General features: G+C 37.9%; 2 protein-coding genes across 2 annotated transcripts in view; both read left to right on the forward strand.

Moving 5' to 3' along the window:
- LOC115727986 (disease resistance protein L6-like) overlaps positions 1 to 26157 on the forward strand; it is a 449825-nt gene that overhangs the window by 83229 nt on the left and 340439 nt on the right. The gene's annotated exons all lie outside the window — the stretch shown is intronic.
- LOC125314724 (cytosolic sulfotransferase 12-like) overlaps positions 2940 to 26157 on the forward strand; it is a 49066-nt gene continuing 25848 nt past the window's right edge. The window contains 2 exon segments of the mRNA XM_048277660.1: positions 2940 to 3351; positions 3354 to 3944. Of these exon segments, the coding sequence (XP_048133617.1) occupies positions 2940 to 3351; positions 3354 to 3943 (1002 nt within the window). The 3' untranslated portion in view covers position 3944.

Here is a 26157-nt window from a genome sequence, read left to right on the forward strand (position 1 = left end):
GAGAAGATAATGAAAGGAAGATGGTGAAGAGAAGATAATGAAAGGAATATGGTGAAGAGAAGATGAAGAAGAAAAAATAAATATGAAGAAGAGAAGATGAAAATGGAAGGTGAGGAAATGAAGATGAAGAAGAGAAGATGAAAATGGAAGGGGATGAAATGGAGATGAAGAATGAAGGATGAAGAACTTTGCCTATAAAAGAAGAAGAGTTCTTGAAGAGAGGAGAGGTTTTGGAGTAGAAGAGAATTGAGAGAAATTTTGGTGATAGAGAATTTAGAGAGCTTTTGAGAGGAGTTTTAGAGAGAAAATTTGAAGAGAGTTTTGAGAGAGTATAAAAGTTTTGAAGCCCGGTGCTACCATTGCCAATTTCTACACCGACCAACACAAGCCACAAGTTCATCCCCATCATTCAAGATCGCTGCAGCAAAAGAAAGCTAAGTGATTTCCTAATTTCCTCTAAGTTTGGATACAAATTAGTCTAGATTTTCTACACTGATTTCTCTACGTTTTATGTTAAATAACAGCTGTATATCAACGATAAGACATCAATGGTACAAGAATAGAAGGAAAACAAAAATGGAGAGAAAATCAACGCCTAGATTGCATCCGTCCTAGATGGCATAATTGTAATATGTTTAGCACTTTTTCTTGTAATTCTCCTGTGCAAATTGGAGTCTTTTTGACACTTGAGAGTTGTGTATTTTGAGTGGTTGTAATTTCCTCTTGTTGATTACAGTTGAATATCCCGTAAATTTCTCTCCATAGAGTTCACACGTCGGACCAAACTGCATAAATTCTTTGTATCGGGATTATTTTCAGTTTTTATTTATCGTCGATTGTTTGCATTTGTTTCGCCCTTTGGCCGTCTCACATGACATTAGCTTTTAAAGCAGAATTTTTCATATTAAAAAAAATTTTACACATAAATTTAATCAAACGGCACGTTATTTTATTTATCAAAAAAACTCAAATAGAAAAATATGATAATTCTTGTCCCTTTCATCAATCCCGACATCACTATTAGCGCCCATCCTGATGAGAAAAGTTTTGGGACCAGAAAAATTTTCTAGACTTCTTGGATTAAGGTGGTTTATCAAATTTTCATAAGTGAAGAGTGAAGGCATCGTCGAAGACAGACAAGAAAGCTCAGTTGATTGCGCCATCAATTTTAACCAAACCGGTGGTGCCTCAACATTGCACCTGCACCAGACTAGAAGCTATACCTTAAACTAGTGAATGCCTACCAGTGTGAGCGTTGCGATCCTCGCTAGGTCTACGTTAGGGCAACGATGCCCTCGCCGGATCCGGGGGAGAGGTTGCCTGCCCTCCCCCTGGCCGGCGAGAGTTGGATGGCCCTAAGTTGGGAGGGGGAAAAACTAAAGAAAAGAAAAGAAAAAGGAAAAAAATTCGAAAAATATTATGCGGAAAAAAATTACGTATGCTCTAGGGTTGGGTCGCCTGGCTTGGAAAACCCACTGGTTGCGCGCCTTCCATATCAGCCACAATACTCCTGCGAACAGAGCTTTCTGATCCTGGTCGACTTTGGGGGTGAGATTTCCTAAGACCCATTCGTCAATTCGGGTGATTTTTCTAGGGGATTTTCGAGACAAGTTCTAGAGCTTCTATTGCACTTATCTCGAAATTTTTACAGATCAACAGGTCATTCGCCCAAAAAAAAAAAAAAATAATAAAAAATTGTAGGCCCGGTCCAATTATTTGTGATGAGCCGTTCCATGCGAATGGATCACATTTTCTATATTCAACCCCATAATGGAAGCAGAGGACTAGAACATGACATGATTAATGGGGCACATGCTATCAACGAACCCATACCCTGCACACCCATCTTCTATCACCAGCATACATTTTTGGTGAAATTTAGATATTTGTGATGTCTATCTAGGCAACACACCAATCAAAAATTTGGTGAGAGAAAAATATGAATACCATGGAGTTGGATAAAAAAATCAGGTTAAAAATAGTGTCTCGAACTTCACACTCAATCTTGGGACTAAACTTGCTGAGTGTTCTTAATCGTTTCCCCGGCTGGTCAATTGAGCCCGAAGTGTTGTAATTTTAACTAGGAGAGTCCTAAATGTTTTCAAAAGAACTTGCAATAACTGTCCTTAGCGCATACAATGATTGACATTTTTCTGCAGTGAAATAAGTCAACTTAGACCAATGATGAGTTAAAGGACTTCACCGCATAATTTTAAAATGTTAGTCTTAATTGACAAAAATTAAAACATTTAAGACTTTCGCAAAGGTTTATCATCCTACGCATATCTGCATCGGCTATGATTCTAACTAGTAAGTGAAGATTATCTGCTATTACTTGGTCGACCTGATTCATGTGGAGAATCAATTAAATTCATGTGATATGACTTAGATAAAAGCCTCCACCTGCATCATATCAAGAAAATGACAAATTCTTTTGAGTTGCCCCAAATAATTTCGAACAATTATCAACTGGTAGCATCATGACTGTTACTGCGTTTTTTTTTTTTTCTTGTGAGAAGTAAGCCATAATCATTCATTGAGACTTAATATAAGCAAATTGTTAAACATTTGTTTGCAAATTTATCGGTGAGTTACCAACAAAATAATGACTTTAACGTACTTTTCCGTAGTAGATAATCAACTGTTTTCAAATTTTTCAAGTGAGCTTGTCTAGTAGTTAGTTACATGAAAGCATTAATTATGCTAGGCGTATGAAAAGTTTTAGTTCAAATTTTGTAAAGATGTAACCAGAAAACATTTAATGTATAAATTTTATGAGACACCCAACATCATCTTCATATAAGATTTTGTTTCAAGTTTCAGACCATGTCCCAGCAATGATCTTTCTCATGCAAGAAGGCTCTATTTAAGAAACATCAACTAACTCTCCACTCTAGTTCTCCACCTCCTCCACCACCACCACCACCACCACCACCACCATGCAAGCCTCTCAATCTCCTCCTTCAGACGATGTAAGGTACTTGCGAGACGATGACATGCCGCAAGCAGTCAAGGACTTGGTCTCCTCTCTCCCTTCAGAAGAAAACTGGGTCACCAACACTCTTCGCTTGTACCAAGGCTTCTGGTTCCCCTCTTGGCGGTTGAATGGCATCGTCAATTGCCAAAACCACTTCCAAGCTCACCCCTCTGACATCCTCCTCGTCACCAACCCGAAATCTGGTACCACCTGGCTAAAGGCCATCCTCTTCGCTCTTTTGAACCGTGCCAAGTACTCGAACTCTGACTCACAACGACGCCACCCTCTCCTAACCCAAAACTCCCACGAGCTCGTGCCCCACTTGGAGGACAAGCTCTATCTCGAGCAAGAAAATCCTGATCTCTCTGCTTTAGCGTCCCCAGGCTCTTCGCCACCCACTTGCCTTACTCCTCACTTCCCCAGTCGGTGAGCGACTCCAAGTGCAAGCTGGTTTACCTGGTTCGGAACGCTAAGGACACCTTCATCTCAATGTGGCACTTCCTCAACAAGATGAGGCCGGAAGAGAAGGGCCAGATTTCGATCCAGGAGTGCCTCGACAAGTTTTGTCGAGGGGTGAGCCGTTATGGGCCTTACTGGGATCATGTGCTGGGTTACCACAAAGCGAGCTTGGAGAAGCCAGAGAAGGTATTGTTCGTGACGTACGAACAGATGAAATTGGACCCGCATGCTCATGTGAGGAGGTTGGCCGATTTCGTGGGGTGTCCATTCAGCGAAGAAGAACTGAGAGACAGGACGGTGGAGGGTATACTGAGGATGTGTAGCTTCGACAATTTGAGAGCATTGGAGGTGAATAAGAGCGGGAAGCTGTGGAATGGAGTCGAGAGCAAGTGGTTCTTCAGGAGAGGCGAGGTTGGAGATTGGGTGAATTACATGAGTGCTGAGATGGGGGAGAGAATTGACGGTGTCGTGGACGAGAAGTTGCATGGTTCTGGTTTGAATCTTTGAAGTTGAGATAAATTAGGAGGAGTGTGCAGGCCATTGATGAAGCTTCGCCTCCATGGGGAGGTGCTTCAGGGTTGTGATTCCATGTGTTCATTTATTTGGCCAACACGTAGTTGACTAATAAAAAGCTGCCTTCTTTCTCACTGCGAGCTTATGGATTTATCTTCTGTTCTTCTTTTCAATTTGTTTTTACTTTTGCTGTGTGATTTATAAACACACTGGTTCGTATTTGTATGTCGTCCGACAGATTGAGTAGCTAAACGAAGGATGTTTGTGTCTTGGAGAGAAAAGAAAAATCTCTCTATTCTGTTTTGCTTCTAAGTGAACAGAACAACGTTGTATCATGGAACTTTTATAGCAAAACAAAACTGTCATTTAGAATTATCCAGCTTGGTTGCTGTTGCTTCTTCTGGGCTGGCTTCCATCAATTTGTTTTGGGTTTCATACTTTACATGGTGCAATCAAGATGACTTCATCTTGGACAATTGACAATTCAACCGCATTTACGGACGACGAAGGTAGAAATGGCCAACTTGTCCCATGGACATGTGTGCCTTTTTTGGGACATTAAAACCGTATATGCAGACACGGCCGGTCCGGTGGAACCGCCGGTTCCGGTTTAGGAACCAGCGGTTCCGGTTCCACGAAAAGGTGGAACCGGAACCGGCCGTGTATAATTCCGGTTCCGGTTCCGAACCGGAACCGGCCGTGTATAATTCCGGTTCCGGTTCGAACCGGAACCGGCGGTTCCGGGCCGGTTCCGGTTCCGGTTCGGAACTGCCGGTTCATTCCGATTCCTTTTTAATAATAATTTTTAAAATAATAAATAATAAAATAAATATAATAAATTATAAATTATAAAATACAATTAAATTGTACATTGTAATAAAATATGGGGAAAAAAAAGAAGAATGAATGGGCTTGAACTTAATGAATTATCATTAAGCGCCTACATATCTTCTTGGGGATAGAAGAATCAAAGCCCATGTAGTTCTTTTACCTTTGAGAATCCCAACTTACCTTATCGTCAATCGTCGCTACCCGTTGTGGTACCCGTGGCGGTGGTATCTCCAACATCATCGCTAAAAAATTCGTGTTCACGATCTAACTCTTGGTGTCGATATTTCGCCCTCGTCCAATCGCCGACACAAGCTTGAGCTTCCACAGAGTCCGGGCTTAATCTTGAATGGCGAGAGTCCAAAATTAATCCTCTAGAACTAAATGCTTGTTCAACTGCAACCGTTGAAGAAGGGGTTGCTAATATTTGACGAGCGATGAGGGCGAGAACTGGATACTCGATTTGGTGACTCTTCCACCACTTTAGGATTTCGAAATCTGTACTATGTTCTGCATCACGAAACTCAAATTGAGTGGTTAAATATTTTTCTAATTCAGAAATACTACCTGTTGCCCATTTTTGTTTTTTTTGCCTACTCTTAAGCATATTATACCCTCTACTAAGTGAACTACCACCTTCGCTACGTGAGGCAGTAGATTGTAAAGATCCGGAATCACTTAAACCATATCTACTACAAAATTCTCCATATAATGCTACTATAGATTCTTTAACATGTCCTAATATATTTGAAATATCTATTGAATCATCCAAATGTAAACAATCATGATAATACACATTCAAATAATCTTGTAAACCGTCTAATTTAATACGTGGATCAAAAACAATACCAACTAAATAGACAAGAGGAATTTGCAAATAATAATGCAACCATTTTTCTCGCATTACTAAAATAGTTCGACCTAATTCGGTATCATTTTCATATTCACTAAAAACACTACCAATATTAACACACTCTATTAAAAATAAATGCATTGTAGGATAATAAATACCAGATAAAGTCTTAATAGCATTATTAAAAATTTTCAAAATATCTAAAATTTTCTTGCAAACGTCCCAATGTTGAGGAAGTAAAGTAATTTCGGGAATATTTTGTGAAATAAACATACATAATAAATCTTTATATTCAAAAGTTTGCCGAAGCAACTCGTACGTAGAATTCCAACGAGTCGGAATATCTTTTGGAAATCTTCTTGCCCTTCTCCCATTTTGTTTACAAAATTTTCCCCATGATTTCATATATTGGGGACGACTCCATAAAAATTTAATTGCACTTTTTATTGGGGCGAGAGAAGTGTCAAGAGTTCGTAAACCATCTTGTACACATAAATTTAAAACATGACAAGCACATCTAATGTGAAAAAATTGTCTGTCAAAAGTGGGTTTGCAAATATTTTCTAATTCGGGAATAGAAGCGGTATTTGCGGCGGCATTATCAAAACCAATTGAAAATACTTTAGTTATTAAATTATATTCTTCTAAAACTTGCCTAATTATTCTATAAATATTATGAGCCAAATGGCTTTCATCAAAAACTCGGAATGCAATAAGTCTTTTTTGAATCATCCAATTATCATCTATCCAATGACACGTGACACCCATATAAGAATGAATTTGCCAAGGATCACTCCAAATATCGCTACCTATATGCACACGTCCATTGAATTCCGCAAAAAATTTTGCTAAAGATTTTTTTCCTTTTTTATAAAGATGAAAAACTTGGCGTTTAAGAGTATTTTTTGGAATAGTTGGCGCTATGAACCAACGCAGTATTTATCAAATATTTCATATTAAAATTTTCACCAGTATTAAACGGAGCATGATCAAGGGCAACATATTCAACTAATGTTTGTTTATAAAGTGCTTCAGTGAAACGAAATAAAGGATGAGGATTAGAAGTGGCGTACCCGGAAATTTGTTGTTGCGTATTGTCGATCCCCGCTTGCGTTAGATGTTTTTTCGTCAAATGCCGACGGAATGTTCCGTAGCCGTCTCCTTTCGTAAATTTATATGTTTGCGAACAATATTTACATTTTATATTATACTTACCTTCGACTTCATCACGTACCTTGTCGAAGTGTAGCCACAAGTCCGATGTATTATCTCGGCCCTTCCGTTCCGGCTCATTTGCCGTCGACGTTTCTTCGACACCGGTGGGAGGATGAAGACTTTCTTGTGTTGGGATGTGCTCGACGTTCGGAATCGGGACATAGTTGATATTATCGTCGTCGTCTTCCCAACTTGCATACTCACGAGGATCATATTCAGGAATGGGATACTCGGAATCTCCCATAGTCATCTTGCCCTTGTCGGCATTTTCGCTTCCACTTGCCATTTTTGAGAGAATTGATCGGAAATCCGATTGAGAGAATTGAGTCGGGATTGAGAGAATTGGGAGAATTTGAGCGATTTGAGAGGATTTCAAAGAGAATTCGAGAGATTGTTCGGAGAATTTGTGACAAAAATGAAAGGGGAAGCATATGTATTTATAGGCAAGAATTATTTTTAATTCTTTTTTTTTTATAAAGCAACGGCCCAAAGGAGAAGGGGGGGGGGGGGTTAGTGGCGGGCCGGGGGCGTAGAGCCCAACGGCTCTCTGCCCCCGGGCTCCCTTTTTTTTTTTTTTTTGACGGTTCGAACCGGCCCGGAACCGCCGGTTCCGGGCCGGTCAACGGGCCGGTTCCGGGCCCACAGGCCCAAATGGCCCCCTCTACGTATATGTACTTGTGTTCTGTAATGTGCCTTCCTCTTGTACGTTTTGGAAATTTAAGTTGTCCTACTGGAAAAGCTTGTGTCTCTTTAGGTAGTTAGCAAATTTAGATAACGGGACGCTATTCTGCAGCCCTTGACCTCTGTGGAAGTTCAATATGGTGTAGGTAAAGAGGGATTGAACTATCAAGGCTGACCCAGTAGCAGAAAATATAGGCAGAGGAGGTGGTCCTACCGATCGGAGGTGCCTAGAGCTCGGGAAGGGGTATTGTAAATGGAGGCAGAGGAAGGGGCATAGCTTCAAGTTCGGGAAAGGGACCGGCTACGAGGTATTGGTTCTTTAGTATTGTTGGGAAACTGCACGGTTAGTATTGAATACGAGCCTAAATTTTTTAATTGAATCAATTTAATTCTAACTTTTGAGGAAAAGTGTAATTATGCCCTCTTAGTCAAAGCTTCGCTTGATTTATTTGATGTGTCAGCCTAATCATGGCTGATTGTCTTATGCGTAGGAGCGATGGTGCGGCATGAATTAAAATTACATAAAAGAACAGTTTTTGTTCATGGATAATCGGCGTGCTTGGTCGACCGGTTGATGCCTCGCCAATTGTCGATGAACAAGGCTGTACTAGATCCAACCACATCTTTTATTGAATGTGGACGGGAGAGGGAGTGGGGATACCCTATTTATCTTATGTCTTAGTCAAATTATTGCATCTTGAGGACCGGAGCTAGGGGCACAGCTTTTTTCCAATGATAGAGCTCTATTGATTGGGAATCCAATGTAGATATCCACATCTCTTTACAGCCTGAAAGAAAGGAGCAACAAGTGGTTCCAGGAACACAAGCCACCATGAAGCGACGCGTAGAGGTTGCTTTGCCAACAACTTTAGGCCGGTTTCTATATCTCTTTACATTTGATGATATGCTTTAAATTTTGTTATTGTCTCTCTGTTCTTGTTCTTTTTTAAAAATTACATATTGATGCGAGTTTAACAAAAAAATTTCCTATTATTGTCAAAGGGCAACATCGATTCACAGCTTTCTTTGCCTTTTTTTCTAAGAGAGATAGAGCTGAGTCTCACACCAATAATTCTGAGTCGGATGGGCGTGCCTTTTCAGGACATCTTCTTCGGCAGAGACCGATGAGAACTTTGATGGTATAAGACTCTGCACTTCATCATCAAAATGTGTGCACCTCAAAAACGCTGCCTAGAAATATCTTTCGTGTTGTTCCCGAAATTGCATTCGAAATCTTTCTTCTTCTTTATTTATGTTGAACAACTCATTGTCCTATTGCTTGTGTAAAGACAAGATAGAAAAAGATAAGATATTTCGACCTAAACAATTTTAAAGACAACGGATATGGAAAATACCAGCTTGACAACTTTAGCTTCAAGCTCGACAGAGAGCAGTGAAGCTACCCGAGTACTTAGATTCTTAGTTTGGTACAATGGTTTTTCACAAATATTAAGTTGGTGAAGGATGTAATTGAACCCTCTTTCCTGTTGGTTTCTTTTAAAACAGGTCATGCAATAAGGCTTCAAAGAACATCACTTATGCAGACTTTGCAAGTAGCAACAAAACCTGGTGACGGAGCTAGCAGTTGCGGCATCTTGTCTCCGGTTTTAATGGTGATCACACGAGCACTTACGTCTCGCCGAATAACGAAGATTTTCTCTTCCAAATGTTATATTTGTATTTGTTCAACCCGTTCTGGTTGTTTTCGTACGGCGATGATGTAGAGGAAGGCAAACCTAGGCGTGCACCGTCAATTGGCAACACCGTAATTACTAGAGAAGGAATTTCTAGTGTATGCTCATCATTGACGATGATAGGAAATCTAGTGATTGGCTGCTGATATTTTACTTGATAGATCCGTTCTTATGGAATAAGTGTGTGCTTAACTCTGTTGGAACTTTGTTGATTATCCTTGTTTTCTGAATTAGGCTTTACATTTTATTATTCTAGACTTTGCCCTACTTCGATTTTCTTTGCTATGGAAGTATATGTACTTTTCATGTACCCTTTTAAGCAATGAGTACAATTTTCGTTAGGAAAAAAAAAAAAAACTTACATCCGTGTCAACTCGTTTAATTCTATCAAGATCCGACCAAGAAAAGAAAACATTCAATCAAGATCTGTGCGGCCCAAAATTGTTAATCCATTTTTGAAAACCCTGGATCCACAGAGGAGGCTGGGATCCACGTGGGCTCATCACCGTTATTTTAGAGTTATTTGATTTCATGCATCATAAGATATATTGAATTAGGAAAATGCTTTTTCGACAATCTTATAATACTGTCAACAATTTCTGATAAGAGAACCACACACCATTACCGCATTTTTTACGAAAAGTAATCATTAATTAAAAAATCATGAGGTTAAAAATAATGACAATCTTGTAAGACTATCGGGATAGGAGCCCCTGTTGAATTAAACTCAAAACAATTACAATCGAAAAGAAAGGGCCCTTGGCAAATTCAACTCATTTGCCGCCAGGAAAGAACATCCGCACACGTGCTGTTGGGCGACCGCCACATCACGGTCAAGCAAAAACCTAGTGCTATTATAGCGGAGGAATCAATTTGTATGCTTTGATTTGGTTTTATTTCTTCTTCCTCCGTGCACATAAATCTAACTGAAAGCATATGGCAGTAGTAAAGAATTCCTGGCATATTCTTGATTTGACAACAGATCTGTTTGACCTTTTTTTTCCCTTCCATATTTGTTTCTGGTGATTGAGAAGGTATGCATAAGATGAATAGGCACATGAGATTCAAAACTTAGGCATTAGAGAAAACAATAAAATAGGCAGAACAAGAAAATAAATTGGACACCAAATTTATACATTTCCAAGAGGAATCTAAGTTCGAGCGTGCCGGCATATTTAGTTGGACTCACATTCACTCAAATGCTTAAGCCAATGAGTTATGGGCCAACTAGGATATATTAATTGCTCAACACCACACCAATTCTCCGATGTGAGATTTCTCTAGTACGGCTCACACGTGTACCTTAACAGTTTCCTTGGCTGACTTTGTGTGCCACTTTATTGTTTGTTCTTTTCAATTTCGACGAACAAGGAACATTTTATTCGGGTCGGGTTTTCATCTAATGGGTTCAAACTCGAGACACATTATAGCATTTGTATTGCAGTCAGATAATGTGTTACATCTGCATATCAAACTAAAGGCGTGGTTAATTTATTGAAAGCTTCTTGTTGCTAGAAAGTGTTTTCAAGAAATTCGATTTCAGAGAAAGTGGATCATTTTCTAGTATTTGCTTGTACTGGAAACGAAGTATGGAAATAAGTTTCATAGGGCTTGATAATTAGTAAATAGGCCAGTAAAAGACCACCATTCTGAGGGACCTAGGCTACAAACTCTGCTCAGCTTATGCGAAATTGGTTTTTATTTTCTCCATCCATTGCATTATCTGCAATTGAGGCAGAAAGACATTGATGGCACACAATTACATCAACTTACTCAATTAAGCGCACCAATGCATGTAAAAGAATTAACGAAGATTGATCCTCGTGAGATCAACTTGGAAACAAGTCAAACATGCACATCATAGTCAAAAATATGAGAAAGGAAACAAAAGCATTCATGAACCATGGAGAACATATGTAGCCCCAATTTACCTGGGAGCCAAAAGAACGAAAGTTCAATGGTAAGTTGACCCAACCATCACAAGAAAATTTATTTCCCCATATTGTGTAGTGTAACAAGGAAAAATCAAATGTAAAGGACATTGATAGATAGAACTGATGAGTCTGGCCGGGTTTGATATAGGCCCGACCCGGCTTGAAACTAATCAGCCCCAAGATCGGCCCAGCCTGGGCCGACTCGATGCCCGAATCATACAAGATATTCGGGCTAGGTCGGGTCAGTGGCTTTTTATATATATATATATATACATTCAAGATATTTTGATCAAAACAGAAAAAAAAATACGTCCAGCATATAATTCGGGATAGGTGAAGATAAGGTCGAACTCCAAAGTCTCTCCCCAAATTCACTTCAGCTCTTCTTCATCTTCCTCAGTCTCTCCGTTAGATTAGTCATTACTCATACATTGACCCCCATTGATTCCAGTCGCTCTGCTCGAAGAACCCAGAAAGAAGGACGTATTGGGGAAATAGAAGACCGATATGGCGTGATGTTAGTGCTGGTCGGCCCAAGTTAGCCAGATAGACAGAATTGGCACAAATGCAAAAGGTTTATGACACAATTGAAAAAATAAAAAGTTCAGCACTTAATTGGCACAACTGCAATAGATTCAAGACTTTTTGGGTAATTTTTCTATGAAGCAACAGTCCTAGGATGTTATTTCACATTGTGCCAAACTTTGAAGATTATTACTGTCATTCTTCCTAAATAATAAATAAACACAATCATTGCCAGGTGGTAGTATTAGAAAAATTCTTATCAATGTTCCACTGTGACGGAAGATATATTTATCACACTCGTATAAGGATTTTGGTCACAAAAAAAAAAATGGTATCCACAGCATACGATTTAAAATTTTTGGTGGTATTATCACTAATCAAAGTTCGTTTCACGAGAAACAGGGGAATTAGTTGGGTTGCTGTGTCCGCAGCATATGATTTAAAGTCCCATTGGACCGTCACACCGTTCTTTTATAATAGATTATTGGATCGGATATTTGCATATATGGAAGCTAGCATGTTTTTGGGAAAAGTCTTAATTGACGGTCCATTATTTATTTGCATCTCTGGCTCAAAGGAACTTGATTGAAAATCATCATTGATCTGAGTTAAATAGACCTGATAGCGACCTTCATCGGTTGCTACTTGCTAATACAGAGCACTAACTGGTAAAAAAACAAAAAACAAAAAACCAGTTGAGTTGATTCTAAAGTAAGCCAACCATGTTCATGGGTATTGGTTGGCTAGTTCATTCTGAAAGTCAGTCAGTTCATGCAATCATGCAGTTGACCAACAAAGAAATGCAATCACTAGACCGCAACAAGATATGGAAATATGATGGAAGCACCCTGATGACAAAGAAAAAAAGAAAACCATGACATACTTCGAATTCATTTGGGATGAGAGCTTAAAAATTGGCATTTTCATCTCCTTAAATGCTCAGAAATTGCAGACATGATAATACCACCATTTCTTAATTGATCGTCCAGCCCAGCAGCGGCGGCGGTTGAAAATTTACACAGACCCAACCTGGGAAACATACCAGAGTTGAATGAATATATCCATATATAAGAGAAATAAAGACATATATAGAAGGTGCGACTGAAAGATAAATTTACCTCCATATATTCTTATTAAATTTTACCTTCAAATTGCTGACTTTGATGATACGTGGCAGTTGATGGAGTGTATCAATTTGGGATTTTTGCCCTCTATTTATCGTAATTGTACCGGTTTGGGATTATTCGTGGTATTAACTTAGTTTGACGGATACTAATGGAAAGTAAATTTGTCAAAACTGTACAAATCTGGTATTTTTTTTTTTTTTGTGGTCAAAAAATTAATTTGGTATAAATTTATCACAGGTGTACCAATTTGCTATTTTTCCTGGTAAAAAAATTAGTTTATGGTAAATGGATCACGGGTGTACTAGTCTGAGGTCTTTCATGGTTAAAAAATTGGTTTTGGAATAAATTTGTCACGGGTATACTAATTTGGATTTTTTTATAGTCAACAAATTAGTTTGGAATAAATTTGTCACAAATTTATCGGTTTGGAGTTTTTCATGATATCAACTCTAATATTAGATAGAGATTTACGCCCATATACTATATATAGGTGTTTCAACAAAATGCCCACGACATTTTTACATCGGGGCCATGAAATTGCATCCAAAGTTAAGTTGATAATAGAATTTGAAATTAACCTTTCTTATGACAGTTCCCATATCTTTTCAAGCATATGCGCACAGCCATTTCTTTGTCCCAAAAACAAGATTTATGATTTTCTTTTGCGTCAAAGCATAATAGATTTGCAACCGTACATAAATGTTCAAAACTATGTGACTATTCAGTATAATTCTTCACATCAGAGGATCATTGAGATGTGGGTGGAAGAGGGATTGGAATTGATTAGAGCAATTGATAAGAAGGAACGAGTGAGAAAGAAGCAACGTAACCCTTTCAAGTAGTTGGGGATAATGAAAGAAACAAGCTAGAAACAAGGGCTTAAGTACACCCCAAGTGCCATAAGTTGTGTACGGCGCTCACTTTAGTGCCAAAACTTTCAAATCGATCACTTTAGTGCTAAATTTTTGTAACTTCGATCACTTCAGTGCCAAAACTTTTAAAACGACCACTTTAGTGCTAAGTTTTTGTAACTTCGATCACTTCGGTGCCAAAACTTTTAAAACGACCACTTTAGTGCTAAGTTTTTGTAACTTCGATCACTTAAGTGCCAACTTCTTTTAAAAACGATCACTTTAGTGTCAAATTCATCGAGCCACGTCATCTCAAATATTAATAAAAAATAACACGTGTCGAATTTTCGACAAGCCACGTCAGCTTTGGCACTAAAGTGATCGTTTTTAAAAGAAGTTGGCACTGAAGTGATCGAAGTTACAAAAACTTAGCACTAAAGTGATCGATTTGAAAGTTTTGGCACTAAAGTGAGCGCCGTACACAACTTATGGCACTTGTGGTGTACTTAAGCCTAGAAACAAGTGTCCGCGACATTCTCGTCATTGCTGCCTATAACCGTAAGCAGAGTTGATGAAGGGTAAAAAGGGGCAAAGTTACGTTCTTTTATAAGTGGTCAGTAGATCGGTACATTAAGAAGTCAAACTTACATTTAAGGTTCTACAAAAAGGAATTATAAGCAAAAGACAATGACACCCACTAACTCTAGCCTTGTATTAACGAACTAATAAAAAGTCCCCTTTTCAAGTTATTAAGTCGCAAATTTATTTCCTATACCACTTGTAAAGATTCGGTGCACAAACCTCAACGAAGTAAATTGTAAAAGTGGAAAAAGAGTAATCGAGACACAAGGTTTATTCTGATTTATTCTTAAACAAGCGTTACATTCACCATAGCATTCAACTATATTTAGCACATATCTCTCTGTTACAAGTTCAATTACAAGAATATATATATATATATATATATATATATATATATATATATATAAGCAGTAGCTACCGATGGGCCAAGCCTAAACTATCAATAAACTATGTGTTAAAAAACTATAAAAGCCCTATAGCGTCTAGGGACGCTCACCGGGGAGCGAAACCCCTATGATAAATTTTTCGTTGAAGCAAAGTATGAACCACACCCCAACACCATCTTGACTACAATTTTTCATTGTTAGCAAGATAAATGTTGCAAGATACAAAGTAATATGAGGAGCAACATTGTCAAGATGCGGATAAACCTTATTTGAAGTAGGGGTATGCAACCAGACCGGGTTTACCCGGAACCTGGATCGGACCACTTGAAAAATAGAGTCGGAAATCGATTCCTGTTCAAAACGGTTCGAGAACCGATTTCAATTTTTGGGAATCTGTTGAAACAGGTATGGTTCCCGGTTCTAGGTGAGCACCTACCCGAACCGACTTTAGAATCAGTTTTTAGTTACCATTAAAAAAAAAAACTATCTTGCTTGCCAACCTTGCCTCACCTCCTTTGTTTCATGTTTCCCAATCCCATCTCGTCGTGCTCTCTCCCTTTCTCTTTCGTTTTAAAGGATAATGAGTTTTATTATTCATCTTTTACTTTGGATCATTTTATCGATAATCATATTATTTTGATCGAAAAATGAAATCAGAAAAAAAGAAAGAAAGGAAAACGGGTTCTCGGGTAGACCTTGAAACCGAACTAAAAAACAGGGTCGCTTCCAAAATATGTTTCGGGACAAATAAGGTAGGTTTTCGGTTGCGAAAACTAGGAACTGGTTATAACATGGTTGGTTTCAAGGTCTAGGTCTGGACCCTACCTACCTCGGGCTGTGTTGACCCCTAATTTGAGGTATGTAGACATCGTAGTTTATGTAGCAATAAGAATTAATCAAGCTATCCTTGATTACCAATGCCATCTCTTTGGTACACTATAATGTCTGTTGTCCCATTCCAATATCTAAGGATCTATTTCATAAGTTACCAACGAGCTTTCCAAGATACTTCATATAATAGATAACTATGCTTACATCTTATGAAATATCATACCATGTGCATATCATGACAATAATACTATCCACGGCACTAGAACAGGGAACATGGGACATATGTTGCTCCTCCTTCTTTTTATGTAATGATAACTTATTGGAAAATTTGAAGTGCTTTATTAAAGGTGTACTCACAGATTTCACTGACTACATATTAAAACATATTATAATCTTCTCAGCTTATTTATTTTAAGACATACATAACAATTTTACAGTCATATCACACAAAATTTCTACACCCAATATCTTATTTGCAGCACCTAAATTTTTTATTTCAAACTCAGCACTCAACTCCCACTTTTGTACATCAATATTAGAGTTTAATTTTGACAAACAGAAATCTCCTACTAAAATTTTTTACTGATAAAAATTAAATGCTAAGGATGAACTATTCCCTAGAAGTGGATCTAACATAAACACTACTGATTTTTTTACATTTTTATTGGTACTCTATTTTTTGTTCTATTATTTGAATATTTTCTTCTTCTTTTTTAATCTCAAGAAGAACAATCTAAGAGATCAAATTACCCTAAAAGCCAAGAAAAAGATAACATCCTAAACTATATGAAGTTCGATTTGGCCCTTTTTTTAGGAGGATGGAATGATGAACTTTCATGAATGATTAGGACAACAAAGGGTAAATATTTGGTGGCGAGACTTCTCAAGGTATCTTTCCTTGTAACCATATATTGTATTTGGATGAAGTGCAACTGTAGGCAGTTTCAAAGCAAGTCAACCGGCATCCATATTATTTTGACCAAGTTACTTAAAAATATAAAAAGTAGAGTTTCATTTTACCAAAAAATTAGACCTTCCCAGACAAAAATACTTTTGGCTACTTTGTGGAGAATTCCTACCTCTGGTTTTTGAATTATTAGCTCTATTTATAATGCTGGGAGATGTCCCTAAGCTGCTGCATTTCATATGCTCTATAATAGTTACATCTTTGACAAACAAAAAAATGAAATTCGATTAAGCCTATTTCTGAAGCTCATTGTTAAGACCTTACTGTCCAATAGTGACTCTACTTCTTTATTAATATTTTAATTTTTTATTATTCTTCTTTCTCCTATGGTCATCTCCTTCTCAGTCCAATTATGGTGCGCGAACTAATGTTCTTTCTTTGTGCTTTTCTTTCGCGTTTTTGGAGCGTTACTATGCGCAGCCTTAGTCCCTAAACCCACGAATCTTCTCTTCCTTCTTTTCTTGTATAGCTTTATTACGGATGAAAATGTATCGCCAATAGTCATTTTGGAAGGTATACATAATTAAAAAAAAACAATTATGAAAAAAATTATTCTCCGATAACATCATCAACATTTTTTATCCCTTTTTTTTAGCGGGCAAGTTAATTTCAGATAAAGGCCATTGTGTTTAATATTTCTTATCATTTCTATCTTATAACCATATAAATTAGGGAAATAAATTCAAAGAAAAATGGAGGATAATAGGGCAAGTAATGTTATTTTGGTTTTTTGTTTTTTAAATTTCTTGTATACTTTTCCATTTACGTAGAAACATTGTGTTGATAAATAAGATTTTCTTTTTCCTTTTTATTTATTTATTTTTTTCATTTGGACAAACATAGGGATGATGATGAGCAGGGATGCTACACATAAACAAGGACATGAAGGTAACTAACATGTCGGTTAAGTCTTGACAGGATCCTCAACATATTATCACTCCTCGGGTCAGTGTTGGCAGGGTGGACCTCCAATCGCATTGGCCGCCGTTACACAATTGTCTTGGCAAGCCCGCCAATACAACTGTTTAACAACGATCGATACAGTCGAAGGTTCACCCTGCCATCATCGATCGGAGGAGCAATAACACGTTGAGGACTTGTTGGGCTTAAGTTACACGTTGGTTACGTTCAAGTCCTTCTTCATGTATAGCGTTGCCCCACTCATCACTACTTTGTGTGCCCAAGGTCCAAATAAAAGGGAAAGAAAAGAAAAGAAAAGCTTATTTATCATTACAATGTTTTTACATAAATTTTAATCATAATCAAGAAATTGCAAAAATAAAAAATAAAAAATACCTCATGCCCTGTTATCCTCTCTTTTTCTTTAAATTTTTTTCTCTAATTTATGCTGATATATGATAAGAATCAAGAGAAAAAATAAATACGATAGACTTCATTCGAAATTAACTTGCTACACTAAATTGAAAAAAAAAAGGAGAGAAAAATGTTGATGATGCTATCTCAAAATAAGTATTCCTTGTTCTTTTTTCTTGTTGTTGCTTTTTCTCATTGCCTGTACATTAGAAAAATGACCACTGGCGAAAGGTTTTGTCACTCTCGAGTTCAGGAAGCTTCCCTCTCTCCAAATCTTTATTACACTTTCTATCATTCTTGCTCAACTCACTCATCGTTCTTCATCCATTCACTCATATATACGCATCATAGAACCCATGCATTGGGAAGCAAGAACATATGTAGACAGAGAACCCATGTATTTGAAAATGCATTTGGCCAAAGGACACTTACTCAGAGAGAGCAAATGCAGCAAAAGATAATCTGTAATCTAAAATATGTTAAGACGAACAGATACGCAAATATGTGAGGCACATTAAAATCGAGATAATCGCCGCCACTGTCAGGCATATAGAGGAAACATGGAAGCACCAATTCAGATCCATCAAATCCTTATTCAGTATCATTTTCCTCTCAGACTTTGGTCATATAAATGGGACTCAACCTTCCAGAGAAGAGCAGAGATGTAACTACTTTGGAGATGCAGTAGATGGTACAGAGCAGTGGCCGAATGAAGAGCTCAAGTCCCTAAACCGTCCTAGCTGATGGTCAGCACTGGGTAAGAAATCTCGAGCGGGACATGACCTTTTCGGACTTCCCCGTGGTGGAAAAGGGCGAACGCCGAATGAGAGAGAGAGAGAGTTTCTGAATCGTACTCCCGAACGAATGCCTCCCAGAAAGTCTGCTTAAATAGGAGAAGGGCGGTCAGTTAGATGCCTGCGGCCTCGAAATGAGAGAGCGCTTCGGCATCACCAGTTAGAGAGCGCTTCTTTTGGGGAGGGTTTTGTTGTTTGACTTGACTTGGCAAGTGGGCTTCTCCTCCTCTCTTATCTCTAAATTTTAGTTGGCCAACACGGTTAGTATCACAGAATCGTGAGATTACGAGTGTGCTTGGCTTGCTGAAATTTGGTTGGTTTTACCAATTTTCTGCTTGATAAATCCTAATTTGGGAAGAAGGCAAAAGAATAATGAGATCACTCAAGTGGGAGGCTGCTCGCGGACTTTTGCGCACCTTCTTTTGTGGAAAATAGAATGCATCGGCACCTAATGGAACTTTTTTTTTTATTTTGATAGATCACCTAATGGAACTTTGATGTTTTCATGGAATGAAAAACTATTTCAAACATATTAATACAAAACGATGATAGACACTACAAAAAAAAAAAAAAAAAAAAACGGATTTAGCCACGAAAATTAGCGACGGAAAAAATTTGTCGCAAATTTGCAACTAATTTTGCGACGAATTGAGTTTTTGTTGCAAATTTGCGACGAAAATAGGGACAACAAAATTTCATTGCTAATTTGTGATGAAAATTTTTTTTCGTCACAAATTTTGCGACAAAAACTCAATTTCATCACAGATTTAGCGATGAAAACTAAATTCGTTGCAAATTTAGCGACGAAAACTCGATTCCTCGCAAATTTAGCGACCCGAACTAAATTTCGTCGCAAAATGTGCGACGAATATTATTTTCTTCGCGAATTTTGTGACGAATAATATTGTCGTCGCAAATTGTGCGACGAAAATTGAATTTCGTCGTAACATGCGCTCCGTTATTTTGCGACAAAATTTAGTTTTTGTTGCAAAATTTCCCACGAATTAATGTTCGTCGCAAATTTGCGACGAAAACTGAATTTCGTCGCTAAATTTGCAACGAAAACTAAGTTTTGTCGCAATTGGGGTCTATTTTTTTGCGACGAAAACATGTTTTTGTCGCTAAAAATCATCTCTAAACCTCACCGACACTTTTGCGTGGCAAATTTCAATATTTCGTGACTAAATTCATGGCTGATTAAAGTTTCCCCTTTAAAATCCCATGACCTTCTCTCTCACCACATTCTTGTCTGTCTCTCTCCAGTCCGCACTTTTGTTGTTCGACCGCTCTCTCCTCGCTTCATTTTGCCTTCTGTCTTCTCGTTTCTCCATTTTCATTTGTGTCTTATGGTAATCATAGAATATATTATTGTTTATTTCATCATTTTCTTCTATCAAATGCTACAAGCTTCATGAATCTTAAGTAATTTTTGTTTCTCTTTTTTTAGATACGCGTCTATTTGAAGATCTCGCAATCCAAGCGAATGTTGCGATTTTCATCAAATTGAGCACTTTCTCCTACAAACTATTCGATCGGATACTTGTGTAAGCCTTGTTGACATTGCAACTTTTTTTTTGTATTAAATTGCGAAGTAAAGTTGAGCTCATAAGTTAACGTGTCTGTGTAGTAATGCAAGATTAGCGATAATATTTGTGACATTTTTGCGAAAAAAGGTTCATATAGGGTCGCGGACTTGTAGTGAATTTCGTCTTTTGTAGGTTCCGGATGAAGTCCGCGAATTTGCGACTAAAAGGGCACGTTCATCGCAAAATTTGCCACGAAAACTGAATTTCGTCACAAACTACGCTTTGTTGTTTTGTGACGAAAATTGTATGTCGTTGCAAAATGTTTTTTTTTTTTTGCATTTTTTTCAATTTGAAAGTAATTGTTTCGTGGTTGAGTGTATTTTAATTTTTACAATTTGACGATTTTAATTAAGAATATTAAATAGTAGATATGGTATTTTAATATTTTAAGAGATTTTTTAATTTTTATACAAACACAATGCAAAGAGAGAGGGCTTGGATGTATAATAAGAACTTACCTGGACGTCGAGGATTGACCGATGAGTTTCGTATCGGGTTGGAACAGTTTTTGGAGTTTGCTAGTGGTAAATTTCAGTTGATGGATGAAAATAAGTTAAGGTGTCCATGTAAAAGGTGCAGTAATAATAAATTTCATGCGTGTGACAAAGTTAGAGAACATCTTTGTAGATTTGGGTTCACTCCGAACTATTATAATTGGACTTGCCATGGTGAATAATTTATATCCGATGAAGGATATGGAACAAGTGGCCAATTTTCAGTTAGGGAGGAATGTAGCTATTATAATCAATTAAACCCATATCAAAGGATGGTGATTGATGCGGTTGGTCAGAATTTCGTTTGGGAATCAAACCATGGGAGTACTAGTTTTGCTTCTACATCCGAACAAGTGGGTAATAGCTATGCATCACAAATGGAAGAGGTAGGAGCAACAAGTTTTGATGACAATGTGCACAATGAAACTTTTACATCTAATCAGTTTTGTGAAGAGTTGAAAGTAGCGGATGAACCTTTATGCAAGGGTTGTGACAACCACACTAGGTTATCAGTGACAGCAAGACCGTTAAACATCAAGGCAGAGCATAATGTGTCCGAGAATTGCTTCAACTCTTTTGTTGATGTAATGCAGGAAGCAATGCCTCGCGATAATATCATGCTGGGTGATTTTTACGACATGAAGAAGCTAATGGATGACTTAGGTCTTCCAGTGGTAAGGATTGATGTATGTAGTACGGGTTGTATGTTATATTGGGGGGATGATGAAAATGCCGAATCTTGCAAATTCTGTGGCCAATCGAGATACAAGATTAGCGGGAGGTAGGGTCGTTATCAGAATCGTAGACCATGTAAGCAATTGTTTTATCTGCCCTTAATCCCTAGATTGCAAAGGTTTTATGCGTCTAAAGCCACCGCTGAACACATGAATTGTCATGCAAATCATGAAACCGAGGAGGGTTTGATGTGTCATCCTTCGGATGCAAAGGCATGGAAACATTTTGATAGAACACATTTTGAGTTTGCGATGGAGCCTCGAAACATCAAGTTAGGTCTCTGTGCTGATGGATTTGCCCCATTTGGGAAATCGGGAAAAAGTTATTCATGTTGGCCAGTTATCCTAACTCCGTACAATCCGCCACCTGGTATGTGCATGAAGACACCTTATATGTTTTTGACGTTGATCGTGCCTGGCCTGCAAAATCCGAAAAAATTGATAGATGTTTATATACAACCATTGATTGCGGAGTTACGACACCTGTGGGATGAAGGTGTTCTTACATATGATGTTTCTACCGATCAAACATTTGTAATGAATGCTGCACTTCTTTGGACGATAAATGACTTTCCAACTTATGGGATGCTATCTGGATGGAGTACAGCTGGGATTTTAGGATATCCGATATGTATGGAGAGATCAAAGTCATTCAGATTAAAACACGGTAAGAAGGCCAGCTATTTTGATTGTCACAGATAATTTTTGTCGATAAATCATACATTCCGAAGGAATAAAAAAGAGTTCATCAAGAATAGGATTGAAAGAACACCCACACCATTGAGGTTGACTGGTGATCAAATTTGGGAGCGAGTGTATGACTTTCCGATTGTTGTTGAAAACCCCTATGGCATGACTATTGTGTACGGAAGCGCACATAAGTGGACTAAGCGCAGTATATTTTGGGATTTACCATATTGGAAGACCCATCTTATTCGTCATAATCTTGATGTCATGCACATAGAAAAGAATGTTTTCGATAACGTCATCAATACTCTTATGGATGTCACTAGAAAGATGAAAGACCACTTGAATGCAAGAAAAGATATGAGAGTTATTTGTGATTGGCCAGCACTAGAAGTGGATGCAACCAAGAGGGGACCAAAACCAAAAGCAATTTACACATTGGACGGGGAGCAGAGAAGGGTTATTTGTCAATGGTTGAAATCAGTACAATTTCCTAATGGGTATGCTTCAAACATCGGGAGATGTGTTGATTTGAATGAATGCAAGTTGACAGGTCCGAAGAGCCATGATTGCCACATATTTATGGAAAGACTAATTCCAATAGCTTTCAAGGAACTTCTACCGAACTTTGTATGGGGCGCCATCACAGAGTTAAGTAATTTTCTTCATGATATTTGCTCAACAGTATTAAAAGTATCACACATGGAGAAGCTGGAGGGAGATATTCCAATCATTCTTTGCAATTTAGAAAGGATATTCCCTCCATCGTTCTTTGATTCAATGGAGCATCTCTTAGTTCACTTACCTTTTGAGGCTAAAGTTGCGGGTCCCGTCCAATTTCGCTGGATGTATCCATTTGAGAGGTAAAGTATATTTTTTAATAAATTTGAAATTACTTTATCACTTATTATGTTCTAATGAACTTTTCCTTATTGCAACTAGGTTCTTATATCATTTGAAAAGAAAAGCGAAGAACAAAGCATGTGTTGAAGCTTCAATTTGTAATGCATATATTATGGAAGAAGTGACAACATTTGCATCATACTATTTTGAGCCGCACGTACAGTGCAAGAGGCGAAGAGCAAGAAGAAATGATGAGGGGCCCATTGATCCCAATTGCAAATCATTCTCTATTTTCAATTATCTTGGTCGACCAAGCGGCGCATGTAAGTCTCGTTACTTAACAGACGAAAAATGGCGGGCAGCCCATACATATATTTTGCTGAACTGTCCGGAAGTGGAGCCATACTTCAAGTAAGTGTACTTTTGCAAATATATTTATTATGTGTCAAGCATTCACTAATATATATATATATGGTATTTATTAATAGGATTTTTCGAACTTCAATGTATGGACTACCACCAAATGAGTTCGACCGTTTATGCGATGAACAATTTGCAGCATGGTTCAAAATACATGTAAGTTGCCTATGGACGAAAAGCAAGTTATTAATATTTTATAAATCAGTAATTAAAAAAATATTATTAATTTTGTGTGTGTGACTTCAGGTTCACAGTACATATGATCAAGTTGAAGAGCAAGGATTTCTATATCATCTATCATGGGGTCCAAAAAGAATGGTACGAACTTGGCCAGCATATTTCATAAACGGGTACAATTTTCACACTCGAGAATACAGAATGGGAAAAGCCACAATGAATAGTGGTGTGTATGTTCGGTCATCTAACGGTGGTAGTGCGAAAGATGATTTTTATGGCTTGTTGGATGAAATCATAGAGATAGAGTACCCTGGACCATTAATGCAGGTTGTGTTATTTAAGTGCACGTGGTTCGACCCCGTCAGAGGAATGAAGGTACATACGAAGTTTAATTTGGTTGAAATAAATCACAAGAAAAAGTATATGAAATATGAACCATTTGTCTTGGCACAACAAGCAATTCAAGTATATTATGCATCATATCCTAGTTTGAAACATGACAAAGTTGATTGGTGGGCTGTATATCAAACCAAAGCACGAAGAAAAATCGAGGAACACTGGGAGGATACAGCATATCAACAAGAGAAAGTTTGTAACACGGTTGAAATTGAAGAATATAACATTCCGACTTTACGAGATCCATGCGGAGCTGTGATAGATGTGGATTCAAATGAAATTCGCGAATCAAATGTAGAAGGCGTTGAAGAAGTTGATTTTGAAACAGAGGACGAATATGATAGTCTTGAAGAAGACAAAGATGAAGACGAAGACGAAGATGAAGATGAAGATGAAGACAAAGATTAGGATTTCTGACACTTTCACTAATAGGACATTCGTCGGTCAATTTGATGATTTTGCATTGGATAGGACATTCGCCGCACATTTGCGACGACTTTATGTTGTTGTTGTTATTAATATAAATTATTATAGTTATTGTTAAATATGTCTTGAATTTTATGTATTTGGTCCGGTTTATCACTTGACCCGACATATATATTTTTTTTTGGGTAAAGGACCTGATATATTTTTGTGTGGCCCAAAAGTGGAGAAAAATTGAGATTTAGTTCGTGACGCGGAGAGTTGGGAATGCCCTTTCGTCGCAAATTTGCGACGACAATAGCATTTCGTTGCAAAAAAAGAGGGCTTCATGTGCGATTAGGTCACTCTCTCTTCTGTCTTACGACCCTCCCGGTTCTTAGCGTTAGGTACTCCACCGCTCCGAGACGTCGCCGTGCACCAGCGTCGGGTTCTCAACGAAGATCAGCTTCTTGACCTTGGCCGACGATCGGAGCACCGTCGTGGGGTAGAAGGCGCCGTAGAGGTCGGGGTCGGGGCTCGTCACCCTTGGTGGAGGAGAAGCGCGATATTGCGGAGTGGGTTCAGAGAGCTCAGGTAAGTTTTCCGTTCCGTTTAATTTTTCATTTCGGTTTAGTTAATCGAATCGAATGGAACTAACTCGAACGAAGAAGAAGAGAATGGTTGTTTTTTCTATCATCACAGTATTAATTCATCTTTCTCTCTCCAGCAGAAAGACGGTGCATGCTATACTGTTAAGCTGTTAAGAGTACCTTGAGAATAAAGTGAAAGGGGCCTTAAGAACTAGAGCAAGCCAAAAGGTAAAAAATAAGCGAGAAACCGAGGAAAACAACAAGATAATGAATATACCCAAAATGGCAAGAACAATGAAAGCACATTGTTTCAACATACTATGAGTAAAAGATGATGTTATACTTAGAATGATCACAAATCAACCAGCAAACCAAGAAGAGGAGAGATAAGCTACCCAATAAGATAACCTGTCATCACTACCCACAATACCCTTGCATTCCACTAGTGCAGCTAATTTGAAAATGTTTCCGGAACCATCACATACAGCATGTTCCTTCAAATGAAGACGCTTTGCTGCCTCCAACACCTAAAGACAAGAATACCAGGTCATATAACAGAGAACCACGTAAAGCTAGGCTGAGGAATTTGAAGTGCAAGCTTGATAATGAAATGCCTATCAGTACATTCCCGGTTTTCTGTAAGTGTGCTTGGACGAAACATCACAAGAAATAGATTTTGATGTTTTTGTTTATGTCTATGGGATCATCCTGTAGTTCCTTTAGGTTTTAAAAACTGCATTACAACTCATATAGTTTCGGAATTGACACTTGGTCATTCATAACTGTCTTTTCCTATAGTCCACTTAAAATGAAGTGTTGCTGAATCACTAATTTTTATATGAGAATAGGACAGTGCTATATTAAGTTAGTCAGCCCCAAAACACTTGCTTCAAAAAACAAATGCCATTTCAACCGGTAGTAGAATCATTAGCTGCTTATATTCCATTCATTCCATTATTCTGATTTAGAATTTTCATGGTCTCAACTCCTTAACCGAGTACCCAAATCATGATTTGACAACCATCCTCATAGAAGCGAGAAGATGATGACCAAGTCTTGTGTGTATGTGTGTGTGAAAAACAAAATTCACATAGCAGAGAGCACTTTATACGGGTAGATGGAGTAGTGTTTAAGCAACTAAATGCTTAGCTAGCATTACCCTTCATAAGAAACATAACTAAGTACATTACTTGGAACCACCAGACTTTTGGCACGTATTTATCACATTTGAATATATTACATATTCACATCCGTTAAAAGAAGCAAAAAGGAAACTAAAAGCTACAAAGGCAGAAAT

Source organism: Rhodamnia argentea, chromosome 4 (assembly GCF_020921035.1).
Source record: "Rhodamnia argentea isolate NSW1041297 chromosome 4, ASM2092103v1, whole genome shotgun sequence".
In the NCBI taxonomy this organism is placed as follows: domain Eukaryota; kingdom Viridiplantae; phylum Streptophyta; class Magnoliopsida; order Myrtales; family Myrtaceae; genus Rhodamnia; species Rhodamnia argentea.